The sequence below is a fragment of the Xiphophorus hellerii genome, chromosome 9 (genome assembly GCF_003331165.1).
Source record: "Xiphophorus hellerii strain 12219 chromosome 9, Xiphophorus_hellerii-4.1, whole genome shotgun sequence".
NCBI lineage: Eukaryota > Metazoa > Chordata > Actinopteri > Cyprinodontiformes > Poeciliidae > Xiphophorus > Xiphophorus hellerii.
Genome location: NC_045680.1, coordinates 4,609,728 through 4,630,108, shown reverse-complemented (window position 1 = coordinate 4,630,108; position 20,381 = coordinate 4,609,728). Strand labels below are relative to the sequence as shown.

At 38.5% G+C, this 20,381-nt stretch overlaps 1 protein-coding gene across 3 annotated transcripts in view; it reads left to right on the top strand.

Annotated features, from left to right (window-relative positions):
* adamts10 (ADAM metallopeptidase with thrombospondin type 1 motif, 10) overlaps positions 1-20,381 on the top strand; it is a 57,418-nt gene that overhangs the window by 24,389 nt on the left and 12,648 nt on the right. For all 3 annotated transcript variants that reach the window (XM_032573160.1, XM_032573161.1, XM_032573162.1), the window contains 12 exons: positions 856-939; positions 3,055-3,203; positions 6,484-6,527; positions 6,831-6,936; positions 8,896-9,042; positions 9,265-9,406; positions 11,729-11,836; positions 12,310-12,455; positions 13,747-13,810; positions 13,975-14,077; positions 17,836-17,969; positions 19,916-20,039. In XM_032573160.1, coding sequence (XP_032429051.1) covers positions 856-939; positions 3,055-3,203; positions 6,484-6,527; positions 6,831-6,936; positions 8,896-9,042; positions 9,265-9,406; positions 11,729-11,836; positions 12,310-12,455; positions 13,747-13,810; positions 13,975-14,077; positions 17,836-17,969; positions 19,916-20,039 — 1,351 coding nt within the window. The remainder of the gene's footprint in view (positions 1-855; positions 940-3,054; positions 3,204-6,483; positions 6,528-6,830; positions 6,937-8,895; positions 9,043-9,264; positions 9,407-11,728; positions 11,837-12,309; positions 12,456-13,746; positions 13,811-13,974; positions 14,078-17,835; positions 17,970-19,915; positions 20,040-20,381) is intronic.

Sequence of the window (20,381 nt, the reverse complement as noted above, 5' to 3'; positions counted from 1 at the left end):
AAATTACATTTTCATTTATCGCGATGACTTCTGAAACAATTTCTCGTACAGCCAAATTTATCGTAACAGGCCTATTATCAATAATCATTAACTGGAGTTAAAAAGGCCATTTGCTGAAAGTACAACACACTCAGAGTAAGTAAACTGTAAGTAAACCAAAACTGTACAAAAATATTTTGTAACATTTGTTCTGTGTTTTGTCTTTGTCCTAAATGTGTAAATTTTAATGTTTTTATTTGTTTATTTTATTTTATTTTTGTTAATCATTCTCTTGTCTGATTGGTTATTTGTTATTTTGTAGATCAATACCTCTGTTTGTTAGTCTGTAATGTTTGTTTTGCTTGCAGTAATTGGTGAGTAAATTAAAAAGTTAAGTATTTTTAGCTGCAGATTCATCCTTTGCTACAACTGACCAAGAGTTCACTAAAGGAATGCTGTATTGTCTCATTTAAAAAAATAATTGAATTCTTTTAATTGAGTGAATCTAAAACTGTTCCGCTTGGGGAATTCTGAGTAAGATATTTGTACAAAGAATTATTATAATTTTTTCTAATGTTAAATGCAAATTATAGATATATATTTACACCTTCTGATTGTGTTGTGTTTTTCCATAAAATCACCTTTTTATTAGAATATGTATATTCCAGTTAATGATTAGTCGATTACTAAATCCGTTGACGATGATTTCAATAGTCGATTAATCGTGATTAATCATGATTAAATCGATTAATCATTTCAGCCCTAGTTTAAAGTGGACTTTTTTGTCCCAGTGTTGTCTGGTCTGAGCTGTGCTGAGGTCTGCCAGTGCATCGGCCGTTTTTAAGACTGGTCTTTTCTTGTTTCCCTGGAGGTCAGGTTGCCAAACTGTTCCATGATTCTAGCCTGGGGAATGCAGTCAACATCGTGGTAACACGACTCATCCTGCTCATGGAAGACCAGGTCTGTCAAAAGCTGCATGTCTCTCTCTGAGTTTGTCCTCATAAATCTCTGTGTAAATTAGTGGCTTAAGTGTTGTTTCCTCCACCCCACCCAGCGAACTTCGTGTGTGTGTAGGCGTGGGCGTGTGTGTGTGGCTGTGGCTGTTATGAATGGCTGCTGTAGTGACGGGAATGAGAGGATGTAAGGAGGGTAAGTAGAGAGAGATGATTGAACGGAGGTGGGAAAAGTCGGGCAGTGAGGGGAGTTTTGTACCTGTCACACAGAGCTGCCTTGTGACTGTCGTGTATGTTGCTGTGGTAAACAGGCAGCTCTCTGACGCTTTCCCAGGACGTAGAACATCTACGAGATGGATTTAAATACGCTGTACCACACTACTCTCTGTGGTACAGTAATCTCATGTTCCTTTAAATTTTGCCTTCAAACAGCCTCACTTTGTTTTATGCTTTCTTAAACAAGTTAGGATAGATCTATGGGCTACACAAAACATGTTCAGCACATTTTTTTTGTACCAGATCATTCTCAGCTGATGAGATTTTAGTGTGCTCATTTCTGCCTATTTTGAGCTCCTTCCAGAACAAACTGTTCTGTCACTTCAAATGTAAATAAGCCGCTGCTGGCCACTCTCCCCCAACTCAACATTTCCACTTGCACATGAAAATGGCTGCAAACAAATACAACCATACAACTTTAAAAAGCAAAAGTAGAGCCTCCTGCACAACAAACAACAATGCAGCAAGTGGTTTCTGGTTGGTAAGACAACAACAAAACTCTCATCTTTTTCAGCAGCCACTGAAAAGCAGTAAAACCGGCTGACAAAATCTTCTGGAACTCAGCTTGGGTTGCTAGGTAATGGGGCTGGGCATATAACCTAGTCACCAGTCACTAGGTTATATGTCACCTAGTGACTGGTGACATATAAAGTCACCAGTCACTAGGTGACTGGTGACTTTATATGTGGAAGGTTTTTGAAACAGGTCACTTTCCAAGCACCAAAAAACATTAATTTATTGCCAAAAACGGACTGAATCTTTTTTCATCCATATTAAGGAATTATTGACGCAAAACAAACTTCTACATCTTGCTAAAAATTTATTTGTAAGTTCGTTTAGATTTTTCTCAACTGTAAGATATTTGTACTAGAAACTTGACCAACTATACTTTTTCAGATGAAATTGTGAAATGCTTGCTTTCTCAAGGTTCTGTGTTCGCAGAAGCTGATTTTAGTGTTGATTATAAACTAAAAATGTTACCAAGGAAAGCTTGTTCTTGATTTTTAATCCTGCTGAGGTCAGCATGCACCTCCAGAAGAGGCACCGGGACTAAAACCGCTGCACTGAGCTGCTTGCATGATGTAAGCCAGAGACCGGCGGCCAGAGTCCCCCACCTGACCACAGGGCAGGAGTTCAGCTCATAAAAAGTCCATGACCTTACCAGTGGAGCTCTGGAGATGACTGAACCACCTGCCTGCCTTGTAAATGACTGTATTAGCTAGCCATTAACAGCATGTGGTGGGACTCCTGGACCCGCTCCTTCGGATATTACGCAGTGGCTTTGAGGTTTCCTCCTTAGCTGTCTTGTTAAGGAACATTTATGATTCATCGTGCCTTAAAATAATCTCTGGAGCCTCCCGCCCGGATGTGTTTGTTATCTAAATGAGTGAACATGTAAATGTTAGTCTTATTAGCGGTGTATTAGCTTTTCCGTGAGGGGGCAGGGTGGGTTCACCAGTTTTGCTCTGCAAAAGCAGAGCAGGGGTTTCTGCAAGAGGTTTCCAAGTCCGAAAAGAAAGTCAAAGCTGTGCCTGGAAAGGGAAAACGATGCCATGAGTGGGCCCAGAGATGAGGGACTGTGGGATGAGACAATTACCAGTTATGTCACCGCATGCATTCCTGGGTTACGAATTCTCGCCAGCTGTGGCCAGCAGAGCACTCCCTCAGCTCCCACATAATGCGGCGAATCTACACAGTTTTAACAGATAGGAAAGACTAACAGAGTGTGAGGGGAAAATAACCTCAGAACAGAGCAACTGTTTTGAATTTAACAAAACAAAATGCATAACTTTATTTTTCCAGACGTGCCTCTGAGTTTGCGATTCCCTGCTTTCTTCTCTTCCAGCCAACACTGGAGATCAACCATCATGCTGGGAAGTCTTTGGACAGTTTCTGTAAGTGGCAGAAAACCATCCAGCACCGCAGCAGCAGCTACGGAAACGCCATCCCGGACAACGGCATCGCTCACCACGACACCGCCGTGCTCATCACCAGGTAACGCAAGATAAACACAGAAGGAAATGTGAAAGGGAAACATTCTTGACTCATGAATCAACCAGGGCTTTAAATATGATATTTACTTCGTGTTTATTATGTTATTCCCTCATCAAAAACATACCTGGAGTGTTGCATTGATCCTTCCATGCATGTTTGAGAAATCCTTTAATCTCCATGGCAACCATTCAACTGTGCAAAACTCCTGATTGGACCTAGTTCCGCCTTTGAGATACAGCTTTTCCTTGAAGCTGCTGTTTCCAAACACTCAACTCCTTCAGACTAGCCAGCAGCAATTAGCAGACACCTGGTGGTACTATGCATCTGCTGAGCTCATTATAGGAGCTGCTTCTCAGTGAAACTTTGGTAAAATCGTTATTAAAGGGCTAATAGAAGAGCCATGTGATGATGACTTCCTGAAGCCAGAGTCTGTAAAGAGACAGAGGCCTAATTTCAAGGCGTTAAATTACAAAGTCAAATTAAGTCATATTTCATACATACAACATTTTTATAACAACTCAAGGTAGAATAGTTACTTTACTGTGCTATAAAACGGCACTATATTCCTGGAAAACATAATACTGCCCCTTCAGCATGTTAATTTTGATGATTTAATCACATAGATTTTATTGTGTTAAAAACTTTAATGCGTTTTCTTTTTTGATGTACAAAATTTCAGAGTGTAACCTTTAATTGTGTCTCTGGTAGACTACTGCCCCTGTAATTTAAGATGATGGTGGCAGTGTTTTGGCTGTTTTGCTGCCTCTTCCCATAACTGATGGAATCACAAATTCTGCTTGTTAAATGAATAACTCAAAGAATAGTGTCTGGTCGTCGATATATGACCTTAAGCTTCGGTTTTGCAGCAGGACGATAATCTGAGTCCACTTTTCTATTTCTCAAAAAACAATTTTAAGTAAAGGTTTTTAGTTAAATCTGCATTAAATACTGTGGTCTGACTTTAAACTGGCCTTGCATGCTAAAAATTTGCTAATGTTAGTGAATTAAAGCAACTCTACAAATATAAAGGAAAAAAATTGGCAAGAATGAGGCCGCAAAAAGATATCCAGAACGAAGCAGCATGTTTGTTTTTTCTTAATCTCTGAGGAAAATCGCAGGTGTTTTACAGGAATTGGTTGATCCAAATTAATCAGAAAAAAACTCTCAGCTGTTGCCTGAGAAACTGTTTTTCCACAATCTCATGAGTACATTAAAGAAAATGCATTTGCTTTCTAAACAGATCTTTGAAATCATCTGTCTTCTGTGAGAACAAGCAGAACCATAGATGGGATTCAAACCCAGAAACATTTTGCTGCCAGGCAACTATAGTACTAGTACTACTAAAACTCCTATATTATTCTAGAGCAGGGGTGTTACATTCGTTTTTATTTTGGGCCATATCAAGATTATGAATGTCCTCGAAGGGCTGGTTGTGGTAAAATTCGTTGATTATATCTATTAATAAACCTCAAAAATTTGAATAAGTAGTCGCCGCTGCAGTCAATGAGTACTTCTTAAAGTTAAATAATACTGAACATCATTTCACATTGATGTAATTTGGCAGAATACATATGAAAACTGGCAGAAGATTGTGGCTACTGGAAAAATTATTCTGGCTTTAATCTTCTGAGATCAAAAGTCAAGATTTTGAGAAAAATTAAAATTTTGACTTTTTTCCCCAGAATTTTGTCTTTTTTCCCTGAGAATTTTGACTTTTGATCTTAAAAGAATAAAGTAAGAATAATTCTGGTAAATTAAAAATTAAGTCAAAATTTTAAGAAAAAATAGTCAAAACTGTTTGAAAAAATTCAGAATTTTTTCTTTCTGTGGCCCTAATCTCCTTCCATTGAGAACTGCTTTCAATTGATTGATAAAATATTATTAAAACACACAACGGTTATTTTCAAGGTCCTATTTATGTGCCCGTCTGGTCCACATAAAACTTTATGGCGGGCCAGATGTGGCCCGCGGGCCTTGAGTTTGATGCATGTGTACTGAAGGGCCTAACATTTAAATTGGCTTTACGGGAACAGTTTTGTTTTTGCAGAAGCTTTTATCAAGCAAAGGGTGGAAGCTGTCCAGACAGATGACACCTCAGTGACCATCAATGGCTTCCGTCTATTGTTCTTGTAAAGTTTAATCAGTCGGTCACTGTCTGTGAAAATGCTGGACACTGTTCAGAATCAGCTGTATTGGGCAAAACTGTGTGTGCAAAAAGAAGGAATTAAAGCATACAGAGATTAGGTGTAAGACTATAAGGTTTATATTAATTAAGGGTAAAGAAACAATATGTACACATATTTTCAGTTAGTTTTTATTTTTAAAATCACACTATATATCACACTACACCCGACGAACATTGAAAGATTACATCTGGTGCTGTGACCCGGATTCAGATGTGGCCCTTCTATGTTCGTCTCAGGTTCACTAGGTTGACTTCCTGACAGACACATTCAGGTTCACTGTATTTATTCTAACAAAAGAGGAAATCATGTTGGTGGTTAACATCTGTCAGGCAGCTTCTGCCTCACAGTTACCGACGGCAACAGAAAAAAGGGGGAGGAGCTGTCAGTTACTGGATGCTATGGTAACAATCAACTTAGAAGAACCAAAGTCTTTTAAAACAACTTCTTGACTAAATGACTAAACAAAATAAATTAAAAGATTAAATTAACAAATTTGACACACTTTGCATCTATAATATTGTTAAAATAAAACCTTGTTACATTTGTATAATCATCAATCAACCATCCATATAGATATTAGTGTTAGTTTTCCTGACTAGAGATGCATGATCCACTGTTTTCACTTCTGATACACAAAAACAAATTTACTTAAAATTGTTAAAAATTTTTTAAACACAGTCAAAAATCTCCTTATTTACAAATTCATTTGATAGCCTTGCACCAGTACAGAACACTTAAATACACCAATAGCTTCACAAGCTTGGTGAAAAAATGTAAAAACAACACGACTTTAATTTGCTCAGTCAGTGTAATTATGAGTAAAACAGTCAGTGTAAAATAAATAATAAAGAAGCTGAACTGATAAAAACATGTAACTGCAACAATCTTTCTTTCAAATGGTTCAGAAAGTGCAGTTAGGAACTCAAAATATAATGTAAAAAAATAAGTAATAAAACACGACATCGCTCAGAGCACAAAGCATAGAATTATAATGAATAGATCTGCCCTAAATCAGCACGTTAACAAGAGTATTTTTGAATACCTCCGCACAAGAAATTGCGCATTTTTAAATAACTGTTCTGTCTCGTCTCCAGGTACGACATCTGCATCCAGAAAAACAAGCCCTGTGAAACTCTAGGTAACATTCACTCACAGATGTGCGATCTGCACCCATTCATAATCCACAGTGACATAGAGGACAGGCTGTGCCTCTTGCAGGGTACACTGAGCACCACATCACCACAACATTAGCCCAACTCTGACCCATAAAGCATGCTAGGTTTGACTCATAAATTAAAGCTAATTATCAGTCTCATATGTGGTCTTCATGGCGGCAGAAATGATCTGTGATTGTAATTAACATGAAGATGTGTTGTGCATGTGGAGTGAGATTCATTGTATGGAGAATCTATGTGTCTGAATCCATGTTGATGTTTGTCAGGTCTGGCTCCGGTGGGAGGGATGTGTGAGCCAGAGAGGAGTTGCAGCATCAACGAGGACATCGGTCTGGGAACAGCCTTCACCATCGCCCATGAGATCGGTCACACGTAAGTCACTCGTTCATCTGAAAATGGTTTTTATTTTGTTCTGGGTGTATGTAACTTTCACAAAATATGTTTCTTCCATATTTATTAAAATATGGAACATGTTCTAGACATGACATGTCACTATGTCATTACTGGAAGTTGTTTTTTATTTTTACCTCAAAGTTATTATATATCTATTATTCTTATCTCGATAAGATACAGTAAGGGCTCCCACACTCCTCTTATTTGTGCCCGTTGTCCCTCTCGCTTTTTTCCAGCAGTCACAACTGTTTAGTCTGTTGTTAACATGTCGTAACTTGTTTTTCTGAGCCGCCTTTAAACGCAACATGAGCGGTAAGGGCAGCGACTGAGATTGCTGCTGCCGCGTAGGTGTGTGTTAGAAACATGGCAGCAAACCAGCAAAAGGCAAAGAACTTTGAAGAGTTTTTTTTCTCCCAAATAAACCAAGTGAGTTGATTTAATGTGGTTGAATGCAGGTAATGCTAAATGATGACGAGCTAATGCTAATAATACTAAGCTTGTTAGCAAGAATAGGATCCTAGCATTGTTGTTATTCAAAATTTGACTGCACCTTACTTTTTTCTTTTACTTGAGCAATTCTATTATTATTGCTACTCTCACTTGAGTAGATTGATTTTGCATTAAAGACGTAGACTTCAGAGACCGGAAACATTTGATTTGTAGATTTCTGCAACATATGAGCTAATGTTGATGCAAGTTTGAGCACTCAACATTTTATACATGTCACTGTCTACATCCTTATTGTTTATTTTGTATTAATAAACATGGTTACTTTACTTGAAATTTTACATAAAGGTTTGTTTATGTATTTATATTAAAGTAAACTTTAACCTGCTAAATTTCTCTGGAGCTGGGTCTGATTGCAGTCTGCAAAAATCCCCTGCTCCTGGTCAAAAACGACCAATCAGAGCTAGGAGGAGGGTCTAAGCGCTGTCAATCACCCTCCTGTACGATGCTCGATGTCCAAAAGGCGGAGAAACAACTTTCAGTTCCATGAAAACATCTGCCGTCAGCTAACATTAGCATTCATGGCAGGCTACGTTGTGGTTTTTTTGTTTTTGTTCAGTCTGTCAGATTGGATCAAGAGTGTCTGCTAAAAAGAGTTTTCAAGTTGTGATGCACATTGTTAGTTTTCCATCACATGTAGTCCAAAAGGTTTTGGTTTTATCGGAACGGAACCTCTGCATGGCTTCTGGCAAACTGAACAACACTTTTTCCAGCTTTCTTTCCAAAACAGATTTTTATTTCCCCTCTTCCGTAATGGTTAGCTTGTGGATTTTCATTTTTCTCATCGAAGGCTAAACAGCGCTCCATGTCTTCTTTAAAATTTGGGGTTTCGTTTTTTAATCTAAAAAGGCTTTAAACTTTCCCACTTTCAGCAATAATGTAGACTGAGTCTACGTTCACACAGCAAGTTTTGATGCTTAATTCTGTTTTTTTCCTTTTTGTTTTTTTGCGGAAATCAGATTTTTCTACATGGTTGATGATACAATTTGTTAAATACAACCTCAATAAATCTTCTGGGTTTATGACCCCAAAGCGATCCTCATCTGCAGAAGAAAAACATAAAAACGTAGATATCGCACAGCAGCGCATTCTTCACTGAAGTAACAATGACGTCTATGGATGGATTTTAAAAGTGACCTTTTATGCTTCCTTGAACAGGTTAGTGTTTGTAATGTGCAAAGGGTATGAATAGTTTGCAGGCCAATGCTTAGTCAGTCCAACAGAAGATGTTCCCCACAAGATTCTTTAATATTCTGTTTCGTTCACTTTTGGTGCAATGTCAAAGTTGCAGAGTTTAATATTTGACACTAATGTTCTTGGAGTTCCTCTTGGTTATCCACAGAGGCCGTTTTTCTCCCCGTTGCTGCTGCAGGAATTATTAGCTGTCTGCTTGGCCTCAAAGTGTTCTCCCTGTGTGATCATGGGCTTTAGATTTGGGATGAACCATGACGGGATGGGGAACGCCTGCGGGCCACGCAGCCAGGAGACCGCCAAACTGATGGCTGACCACATCACCATGAAGACAAACCCGTTCATCTGGTCGGCCTGCAGCCGGGATTATATCACCAGCTTCCTGGAGTGAGTGAGCCCATCAGATATCTCCTTCCTAGAAATAAATAGCTAATTACTGGAGTGCAGGAAAAAATGTAAGAACATGTTTGATGGTTTATATATTCAGACTGCTCCTGCTTTTAATAAAATATCACATCGGAATAAAAACATCAAAAGTGCAGGGTTTATGTTTGTTCTTTATTTTACGATTAGTATTTATATTTTTCTCCTCTGTTTGATGTGCTTCAGCTCAGGTTTGGGCTCCTGTCTGAACAACATGCCGCCAAAGCAGGAGTTTGTTTACCCCACCACCGCCCCCGGTCAGGCCTATGACGCAGACGAGCAGTGCCGCTTCCAGTACGGCATCCGATCCCGGCAGTGTAAATATGCGGTGAGCACACAAATATTACCTATTTTCATTAATTTCTAAGTTTTATTTAATCATTGATTATGATTATTGAAATCATCATCAATAATTTATTAATTGATTAATCGTTAACTGGAATATTGACCCTTTGCAACTACGTCACTTAATCATTTGAGGCACCATGATGGAAAAGTCGATTTTTCCATTTTATTCATGGCTACTTGTTCGAGTCGAGCTAAATTGTCTGTGAACGTAACACACCTGGTTGGGGCTCATAGACGGCGGTATTTATAAAAGTTGGAAACAGCTAGCTTAGAAACCGACTCATACCTCCTGTCCGCTCCAAATTCGCGGTTACACTGAGGGCTTATGGTCATTATGATTAACAGCTGCTATCCATCGGCGCCGGAACCTCATTATAAGGTTTAATGAGCTTTCTCATTATACCTTATAAAATAAATGACAAGTTTGATTTTTATCCTTGTCTTTTTGTGCAGCTAACCACGCAACACCCTAAGACCACTTTTACTGCCAAGTCATCTAAATAGAAGTGACATCAGGCTGCATATGACTGCTTTTAGCCTACCCTTAAAGGAGCGCATTGGTTGCTTTGTTGTTTCACATGTAGTTAGAATTTTTTTTCGCTGCTCACTGAAGGAGTGTTATGTTGTTTATTTTCTTTTTTGTAAAAGGAATTGATTTTTTTTGTATCTGCATTTTCTTATGTTTTTGTAATATTGTATGAAAAGGCTTAAGTGGTTAAATTAAAAATCTACAAAATGTTCCAATTTTTTTTATCCGATTGTTAGAATCTTCGATTACTATAATAATTTAGTTGCAGCTCTAGTTTACTCACATTCTTTTAAGTCAGTAGACAGCTGGTCTGACTTTGGACTTCATAAAACACAGCAGATCACTATTCCAGCTGCAGTTAACACCTTCTAAATCTCCCCTAAACGTCCTTCCTCATAATACTCTCCAGGCTTCTGTTATCCCAGTAATTTGTTTATCCTTTTTATATCAGAGTTTTGGATAAACCAGTCCTCTTCAGAAATGACTTTTTTTTTGTGACTTACCTTACTTGTTGAGGATGTCAATGACCTTCCACTGGACAAATCAGCAGTCCGGCCCCTGGTTGTGTTGGCCATTATATTGGTCTTAAAGGGGAACTATTATGCAAAATTCACATTTTTAACATTTTTATATTTTGGTTTCTACTGCTCCTGAAAACAATCCAATTGCTTAAAAACTTCACCCAGCTGTTTTTTTGGAAATAACTTAATGTTATTTTGGTGTCTGGAAAATAAAACATTTTATTGTTGAGTCACACTGCACCTAGCAACCCAATTGTATTGGGATGTACAATGGCTGCTGGAAAAGATGAAGTGTTTTGTTGTTGACTTACCATCCTTAATGCATTCTTGTTGGTTGATCAGGAGGCTCCACTTCTCCTTTTCAAAGATGTGCAGTTGTATAATTACGCATCTGTTTGCAGCCATTTTGATGGGTGTAATGGGCATGACCAACAGCAGCTTATTTGGGCTTAAAGTGACAAGACACCCTAAAACTGACCAGACTAAAGTCTCATTATCTAAGAAGGATTTTGTGGAAAAACATAGACAAATCCTAACATGTGCAAGTAAGCATAGTAGGTCAACTTTGAGTTACTTTCCTAATTTCTGGAGCAGAACTTTTGGTTTCAATAGTTTTATAGTTGAAAAATTTACTTTATAAATTTACTATATATCAATCTGTGTGCATTAAAATTATGTAAGTGTGTATGGGTTTCAGTTTTCTTTTATTTACCTTCTAAAATAAACTACTTTTCTGATGACATTTTGATTTATTGATATGTTCTTGCATAAACTTGTGCATAATTTTTGCACAAACTCTTGTTTTTATGTCATCTTCTCTTTAGCTGTTTATTAAAATGAACTTAAAAAAAGAGATTCGGCTCAGCTTCTCACTCTTGATTCTCACTCTTGATTCATTTGAAGACTCTCATCTTTAAATCTGTGATACATAACACATCTTGCAATACTTTCACGGGACAGCGTTCTTTTTATTGCATAGTCAGGATTTTACGAGGCCGCCTTCAGAGCGAATGGACATCTGGAACAGCGCGCGGCTTTATAGACTCATTATTATAGATACTATGTAGTCAGCGTATGTACACAATAAAACATTACCCTAAAGTGTTGACGGCTCTGGAGGGAAAAGAGGTGAAGGTGAATGACAGTTTCTGCCTGTTGATCATAAATAAGACCAATAATATTTCTCATATTCTCTTTCTTGTGGCCGTCGGCTTCTCCGATGGTTTTATTTTTCTCTCTCTGACGCATACAGGAAGTCTGCAGCGAACTTTGGTGCATGAGTAAGAGCAACCGCTGCATCACCAGCAGTATACCTGCAGCAGAGGGAACCATCTGTCAGACTAACACCATAGAGAAAGGGGTGAGCTCTGAAAATAATCATACAGTATTTAAATATTTCATGTGTTTTTCTATTTAACCTCAAGATAAAAAATGTAGAGATTAAAAATCTAATTTACAAGGATGTCCGTAAATGTTTATCTAAAGTTTCACTTGGACTGGTTATTGCAAGAATAAAAAAAATATGTTTCTGGTCTAAAGTTTCCATTTATTCATTCATTCATTAAGGTCAGTTGTTGTGGTAAATTGAACAAATTGGAAGGAATAATGAAAAGCCAGATCAAGGCCTGTCAATATAACAAATTTTACTGGACAATAAATTATTCCAAAACGTAGAACAAATGATAATATTGTTGTTTTAAGACCATTTTCAAGTAATGTAATGGTAATGGATTAATAATGCAAGAATACTTGATGAGTGTTTGTAAATGCACAACTGTGTATTTATATTTTATAATTTTTTTTAACCTGTGCGTGCGTGTGTGTGTGCTGCAGTGGTGCTTCAAACGGGTGTGTGTTGCGTATGGGACTCGTCCAGAGGGGGTGGATGGAGGCTGGGGTCTGTGGTCCTCCTGGGGGGAGTGCAGCAGGACCTGTGGAGGTGGAGTCTCCTCCTCCGTCAGACACTGCGACAGCCCCAGGTACTGCCTACAATGATCCACACTGTAAAAAAAAAAAAAAAAACATTTCAGTTATTCTGAAATAAGTGACAGAAACTCAAAACAAGCTAATCAAAGACTTGATTGTAAAGTTTTTGAGACTACAAAGAAACTGAAATTTGAAGTGATGGGCTAACTGTGAAGGATACGATATGAGAAAGCTGCAGGGAAATGTGATGTGATAGGAGGGAATAAAATAAACCAGAAGGAGGCTGGGAACCCGGAGGACGCTGGGAACCAGAAGGGTGCTGGAAATAAGGAAGCAGAAAGCAAGCAAAAAAAAAACGAGATTAAAAAACACAAAATCTAATATTTAAAGCTTAGAGGAATGAAAGACTGACTGACCAAAGCAAACATATATCTGTCCATCCATCTCTTTAGCCATCCATCCATCTATTTATCCATCTGTCCGTCCATCCATACATCCATCCGCTAATGTTCAGAGCATTTGAACAAACATCTGATTCAGCTCAGCTGACTCTTTTTGATTTTTGGTTCCTCGACTCCAAACTGCCCAGAAAACAAAGCTCCTCTCTTTACCTCTTTTGTTTTGACCCAGATGTTTTCTCTGAAAAGCTGATTTCAGCTGTTTGTTTTCTCAAATCTGGTTCATGATCCACATCTCATGATCATGGGATCATGGGTGAGTTAAAAGGCAGACAAGCCAGTAGATTGAGAGCTTTGTTGTCCATCTTGTGGCCTTTGTAAAAGCAGTCATTAGACCCAGAGATAATTAAACCTCTTTCCCACAGAGACCATCTGTTCTGACGCCTTACATCAGACCCTCACTCTGACTGGTGTTTGTCTACCTTTTACACTATATTGGTATATATTTTTCCTCTCAGTCGTTCCATGAAGAGGGCAGTTATTTACATTAAAGTTCTTCTCACTCTGCATCAATTGCTGTCAGTAGATAGCTCATCTTGAAATTATTAAAGAGGGGAATGGTCTGACCCAAATATGGGGCCAAAGATTTTTTCCTGTTTCATTTCAGACTATTATTTTCCACATTTGCTTTGGTTTTACTCTCCCGAAAAGTGATCTAAATATTGAGAAAGCTGCCAGCTGGACACCAAACAGATGTATTTTTAAAATGTAGAAAAGTTGTCTTGTTGTGAAATCGATGTAGCTAAAATAAAGTCCAATCAGTGCAGCTAAAGATAAGGATGGAGCCATGAAACAACTGAGCTTTGACGTCAGTATGTGTGCTGATGTAATGGAGGACTGATATAGTCGATATGTGACAGATTGATCCTGCTGTTTTTGACTGCAGGCCAACCATCGGAGGAAAATACTGTCTGGGAGAAAGAAAACGTTTCAGGTCCTGCAATATTGATGTGAGTTTTACTCAGTCTTTGCTATCAATTCGTCTGCACTCATTCAACTATACTATGAATATTGTTAGTGATTCTTGGCTTGCATGTAGTGTGTGAATGCAGAGTAAAACACAGAGAAAATCTAAATGTACGAAGAAGAATTTGTGCATTTATGTCCAATGCAGGAGTGTCCTGCAGGCTCCAGGGACTTCAGAGAGATCCAGTGCTCCGACTTTGACAGCACTCCTTTCAGGGGAAAATTTTACACCTGGAAACCGTACAGAGGAGGTGAGTGTGTTTTTTTAATTTAATATTTGCTGAAGCGTAGTGTTAGTATTGATATGTCCATCGTTTTAGCTGCTATTATCTTCTCCCTCGCTGCTTTTGTTAACTTTTCCACATTTTCTCATGTTACAATTACAAACTTCAATGTTTTTGTTACCAACTCAAAATTGTGCATGATTGTGAAATGCGGTGGTGGGCACACTTCCACAAATACGTTAATATACAGCAGAGCAAATTTTTTGCTTAGCTCTTTAACAGCTTTGCTAACTTTGAATACATTTAGCATATTTATGGTGCGTTCACAGCATCAGGAGCATCTGGTTTACATTCAAAGTCTATGTGGATGCATGTCGCGGCGCGTTTCGTGTGTCTAGCGCTGCACGACTGAAGCGTTTTGAGCATTCAATGCGTCAGACGCTGGAGTTGGAAAATCTGAACTTTCGCCGCTTGATGCAAAGCATCAACTAATCAGAGAGACTCTGCTATATGACGTAGTGGCCTGTAGCTGGTGTCCTGCCATGAGATGCAGGCACCGATGCAGGTAACGGAAAACAGCAGCTCGTCCCAACACTCGTCTGGAGCGATTTTGCGTTTGATGCACGTCTGAAGCTAAAGCTGACTTCAAAGTGCACACACATCCAACTCAAAGCGCTGGACACATATTTGACCCACAAAACCCGTTTGGTGTGAACGCAGCATTAGCTTGCTTTAAATTAATTTTCTGAATAAATTCTGAAGTGCTAATTTACTTTGCTGTTTTGTAAACTTTCCGTTGGATGAAATTTGACATCTGTGTTGAAGTTTTGGTTGTCGACTTAACAATTCTTTAAGTAGTTAGTTATTCTCATGCTCTTATTTTGAAGGGGGTGAAGACTGTTAATGCAAGGATTTTGTTTCCTCTCCTCATTTTTTCCACCAGCTGACCAAACTGCTGGAGCTACCCTGGGGTTGCTAGGTAACGGGGCTGGACTCTGCTGGGGTTGCTCTGTAACAGCTCAGTCCCCGTAAATTGTGACTTTTTGAAATTGTTTGTTTTCCAGAAACCAAAAAACATTAAATTATTGCCAGAAAACAACTGGGTGTTTTTGTTTACTTAGTGCTTTTGCTGCTTTTATAAGTAGTTGAGACCCAAATGGAAGTAAAAAAACATTCAAAATGTTAATTTTGGATAATAAGTCAGCTTTCAGAAGTAACCAAACTGCAAACATTTACACATTAAATGAGGTGCAGAGAAGCTGCAAGGTTTTTCTTTATGCTGACCCGGCTTACTTGATCTGAAAGTAAAAGCTGCCAGTAATTGTAGCAACGTCGTTTTCTAAGCACATTTTACAAAGCCAGAATGTTCAGCTATTAAATAAAATGGCTTTGTGTCTAAATTGATTTTCTTCTTAAGTCAAATTAGTAGAACTGAGTGAAAGTCGTCCCAGATGGGACTGATTCTCTTTCTGCCAGCAGTTGTAATTCATTACTCGTAGTTTGGTATGATGGTTTATATTTTATGAAGATCACAGACCTTGGAGACATTACGACTTCCTGCTCAGCGTCGCCGGTGCTGAAGTAGAAATTGGATTTAGCTCAGTACATATTGAATTGGATTCATTCAATCTAACCCTTTTGAGATGTTGTAAATTCTGAGCTTTGTAAATAAACTGAATTGAAGCTGCTTATGTGTGTTGAAGCTGCAGACTGTCCCTCTTGTCTGGTGTGCAGATGCTGGCTGCACCCGAAGTTCTCTGCAGGAATTTCTCGTTTCTGCTAAACGCCGAACGCCGAAAACTGGACGCGAAAGATAAATAGTTTGACTGCTTTAATTTTGAACATAATGGCTTGCAGAGATAGTCGGCGAAACAATTCCAACACCAGGCAACAAGTGGTCTTTTCATCAAGTCAGCTGATTTTCCAAGAAAAATCCCTTGCAGCTGCTAAAATGGGAAAAGTGCCAATTTCTCTTTTCCTTGTTAAAGTCAAACAGCAGCTCTCCATCTCTTCCGTGGTCAGACTTCCAGTTGTGCTTTTCCTCCTTTTACGTGGATAACTCTTGTCTTTTTTGCCTTCCTCATTTCCCCATTCTTTCCATCTCTAAATTTATGTAGTTTAGCTTCATGTGATTTCTTCTTATTTCTATCTTGACGTGGAAAACAGAAACAGGCCGTCTCTGTCAGTTCAGACAGCCAAGGACAGCTCATTTATTAAAGGAAAAACCTCTCACTTATTTTTTTTTTCTTGAAACAAGCTGTTCTATGTCAATGTTTTTAGTCCAGCAGCCTTCACGTTCAACCTTCACACCACACACCTGAAAGCTACCATTACCCTGCCAAAACTCGGCACCATGGGAGTTGTAGTTTTCCGTAGTCTGAACAATTTATTGTCTGTGAGTTTGACCGGTACATTCACGCTTTCTCTTGCTAGCACAGGCTGTGACTGCCAGCACAAACAAACACGGGATGATGTCAGCAGTCGCTCTAATAAGAAACTGTTGATCTGTTTCACACATGAATGAAGATTTGTTGAAACACTGTTTTGAATGAGCTTGTGTTTTCGTAATAAGATATTTTGTTAAATTTATTGGCCACTTCCCTTTACCACTCCAGACTGCTAAATACTGACCCTCTGGGTAAAGATGACATTTATCCCAAAGAAGTGGCAGGAAACTACTAGCTAACTGCTGAATTGTAGCATTCAGAGGCGCAGTGGACCCGCCGTGTTAGCTATTCATGAGCGACTGTGGTCCATAAATTTCTAGAATCCGAAAATACTTAAGACCCCATCTTAATACACTTGTACCTGGCTTTTTTCATAGTTGAAATGCCAAATATACTTTAAAGGGGATGTATAATGCAGAATTTACACCTTTACACTTATATTTGGGTCTCTACTGCTTCTACAAACAACCCAAGCTCTTAATAAACAACACCACCCAGATAGTTTTTGGAAATAAGTTCATGTTTTTTGGTCTCTGGAAAATGATCTGTTTCAAAAACAACTGGAATGTAACGTTACCAATTAGCAGGCATGACTCGTCACCTATCAACCCCAGCAAAGCCCAGCCTGTTACCTAGCAACCTCAGCAGAGCTCCGCCCGTCACCTAGCAACCCAGGCTGGTTTAAAGAACCCCTTCTTATTTCTGTTTTTAGATTTCAGAATGAAGAAAAACAGTTTTCAGAAAAGAAGATGGATATATTTTCTTCTGTGGGATGTTGACATTTATGGAAAACAAAAAAGTACAACTTTAAAAAAATCGGAAACAATATTAGTATTTTTAATGTCATTTTGTCATGGAAACTCAATGTATTACATAAAAAAGCTTATACCACCATTTGTTATTAGATTTATATTTAAAACATGAGTTGATTTTTTAGCATTTTAAGCCAGAGTTACATTGAAACCTTGTGTAAGGTCCAAAGAGCCAATTAAGCCACATGTTTCTTTAGAGTGGAAATAAAATAAACATCTAGAGAAACTTTAGGAGTAACTAAAGATTAGGGAGCTCATCACAAAAGAGAAATCATCTAAATATCATAGGAATCATGCAGAAAGCTGTACAGCAGTTAAGAATCTATTGAGAAGGGTAGAAATAATTTTTAACATCCTGTTTTCAATCAGTTTTAGTTTTATTTTCCTTCAAAATTGGTGATGTCTGTTTCATTTCCATTCAAAATTTCCTAAAACAGCAAACAAAACCTCTCCTAAGCGTGTCTTCTCTGTCTTTTATGTGCATTAACGCTTTGTGTGCTGGTTCTGTTGCGTTGTGTGGGTCCAGGTGGGGTGAAGCCCTGCTCTCTCAACTGCCTCGCCGAAGGATACAACTTCTACACGGAGCGAGCTCCCGCCGTGGTGGACGGCACGCCGTGTCGAGACGACTCTCTGGATGTTTGTGTAAACGGAGAGTGTAAGGTCAGTAAAAAGGATTTTGTTTAAACAAATCCTTGCGAGCATTTGGTTTGAGTCCAATAAAAGTCACTAAAACGTGAGTAAGCAGGTTTAAGTCGAATCAACAGGAGATTGTCTTGATCTTAGTCACTTTGAAGCCTGAACAGCTGCGGCCATCTGGTTTACACGTTGGCTGATGTTGCTCGTTAGAATCAGCTGCTCGGATGATAAAACTAGGCGTAACCTTGGCAGCAGACTCAGATTCACATTAATGATCTTGATCCCAGCTGTTAATAAAAACAAAATGATGCCAGTGTGCTTTGATGAAACGGAGACTACCTGGTGCTCCGAATGGTCCAGCTGACACAACAAAGATTTATTGAATAATTGCTCGTGCTTTTCCTAGAAATCTCACAATAAAACAGTTCGTACTTCAGCCCTTTTAAGTGTGTAAATAAGAACCACCTCAAACATTACTAACATCCTAATCTCTGTCTTCCAACCTTTTTAACCTCACCTTCGCTCCTCTTTTTAATATGACTCAGAGGTTTGTTAGATTATGAAGCAGAGGTGGTCTGAAATCCAAAGAGACGGTTGTGTTTATCAAAAGTCCTCCTTTTTTCTCTTGCGCTCTGCTCTGCTCTGCTCTGCAGGAACTCGGTGACCTTCCAGCTCAGTTGTTAGTCTGTCTGCGCTGCAGGCTGGCTTTCATTCCTTGCACTCCCATTTTCTGCCCTTTTCTACTTTCTGACTTCCTTCTACTTTTTTTTCTTACAGTTTTTCTTTCTGCAATCCAGGCTCTCCTCTTTTTCTATTTTAGCCAGCTTACTCGTGGTTTATGTCCACCTGTCTCTTGCTTTAACATCTGTTGCTAGATAATCAGAGGTTTTAGAAAAGTAGCAGTGTATCTGAAAATATGATCTAGTTTATTCAATGTGGATGTTCTGGTTAATGGAAGTTAATGGAGCAAATGTTTGCAGTAAGAGAGCAGGAGCATTTCTGTCTGAGGTTTGCTGTTTTCCATTAGTTTCTCCTCATTAGTTTAGATACAAGAATAGTATGAAATTTGATTTACCTGAGATTTGATGCAAAGATGTTTCCAGGTTTCAATAACTGTGTATAAATAAACCAAAGTCACAATAACAAATTTTGCCTGGTTGATGAATTGTTCCAGTAATATTGCGATAAACAATAATATTATTTGGAAACTATTTTCTAGTATTATAATAGCAATGACATTATAATGCAAGTAGACCCTCTCAAAAATCAATAAACTAGAACTGGAAGCCATTTTGAATATCTAAAATATATTTTAAAAAACAAAACAACAAATAAAATAAATACTGAAGTCGCTTTTTGTCATCCAGTCTTTGTGTAAAATCTGTTTTTCTAGTCATACAATAACATTAAGCTATAACATGATTAATTTTGTGTTAATTCAAGTGAATAGAGCAAAAAGTATTTACATTTTATATATAATTTTGTTCACTAAAATGTTATTATAGTCGACTAAAACAAAATAAAATTTTAGACAAAAGACTAGAACTGAATTTGCTGTCAAAATTAACGCTGCCTAAGTAACCCTATCATCAACCAGCCGCCGCATGCAGAAACAGAAATCGGAGCAGTAGTCGTTCATTTTCTATAGTTTAGTTTCAGTTTTGTTCCCTGTTTAAGAGTTTGAGTGAAACCACCTGCTTCGCTCATCATGAAATTTATTTATGTCGACAGCTTTGAGTTCAGCGACCAAAGAGCGTTGTGTCTGCTCAGGATCAGACAAAAAAAACACGCAGCACACATCTGGGTTTTCTATCTGATATTTCTATGTTTTGAAAAAGCGGTCTGGAAGACATTAGGAGGTAATTCGTCAGCTCGGCCTCTGACACCTCTCAGCTCACCGACTGTGCCCTCTTCCGCCCGTGACCCCGGTTGACCTCTGCAGCTCACTCGTTCCTGTCTTTTTATCGCAGCACGTGGGTTGCGATCGTGTGCTCGGGTCAGACGTGCGTGAAGATCGCTGTCGGATCTGCGGCGGCGATGGGAGCAGCTGCATCTCCGTGGAGGGAGTCTTCAACGACTCGCTGCCTGAAGGAGGTAGAAATCAAAATGCTTCACCTGTTATTCTTCTGCTTTCATCATCCAAATCTAGTCAATTCAGGCAAAGTTTAATTCCAACTTTGGAGCAACAGGAAGCTTTCACCATTTGAAGGTATGCAACACAATCTGTAGTCGAGAAAATATGCATATCTGGCTATTGCTATCTTGGAAAGATGGATTTTGGGCAAATTAGAGGATGAAAACATACTTTCATAATCATGTATTTACACAAGCACTGGCTTAGCTTTGCTGAACACCGCAAGGATTTCAGAATATTTTACCTCAACGACTGGCCAGACCTTGCTTTAAAATCAGGTATATGCAAGTCAGATACATTTA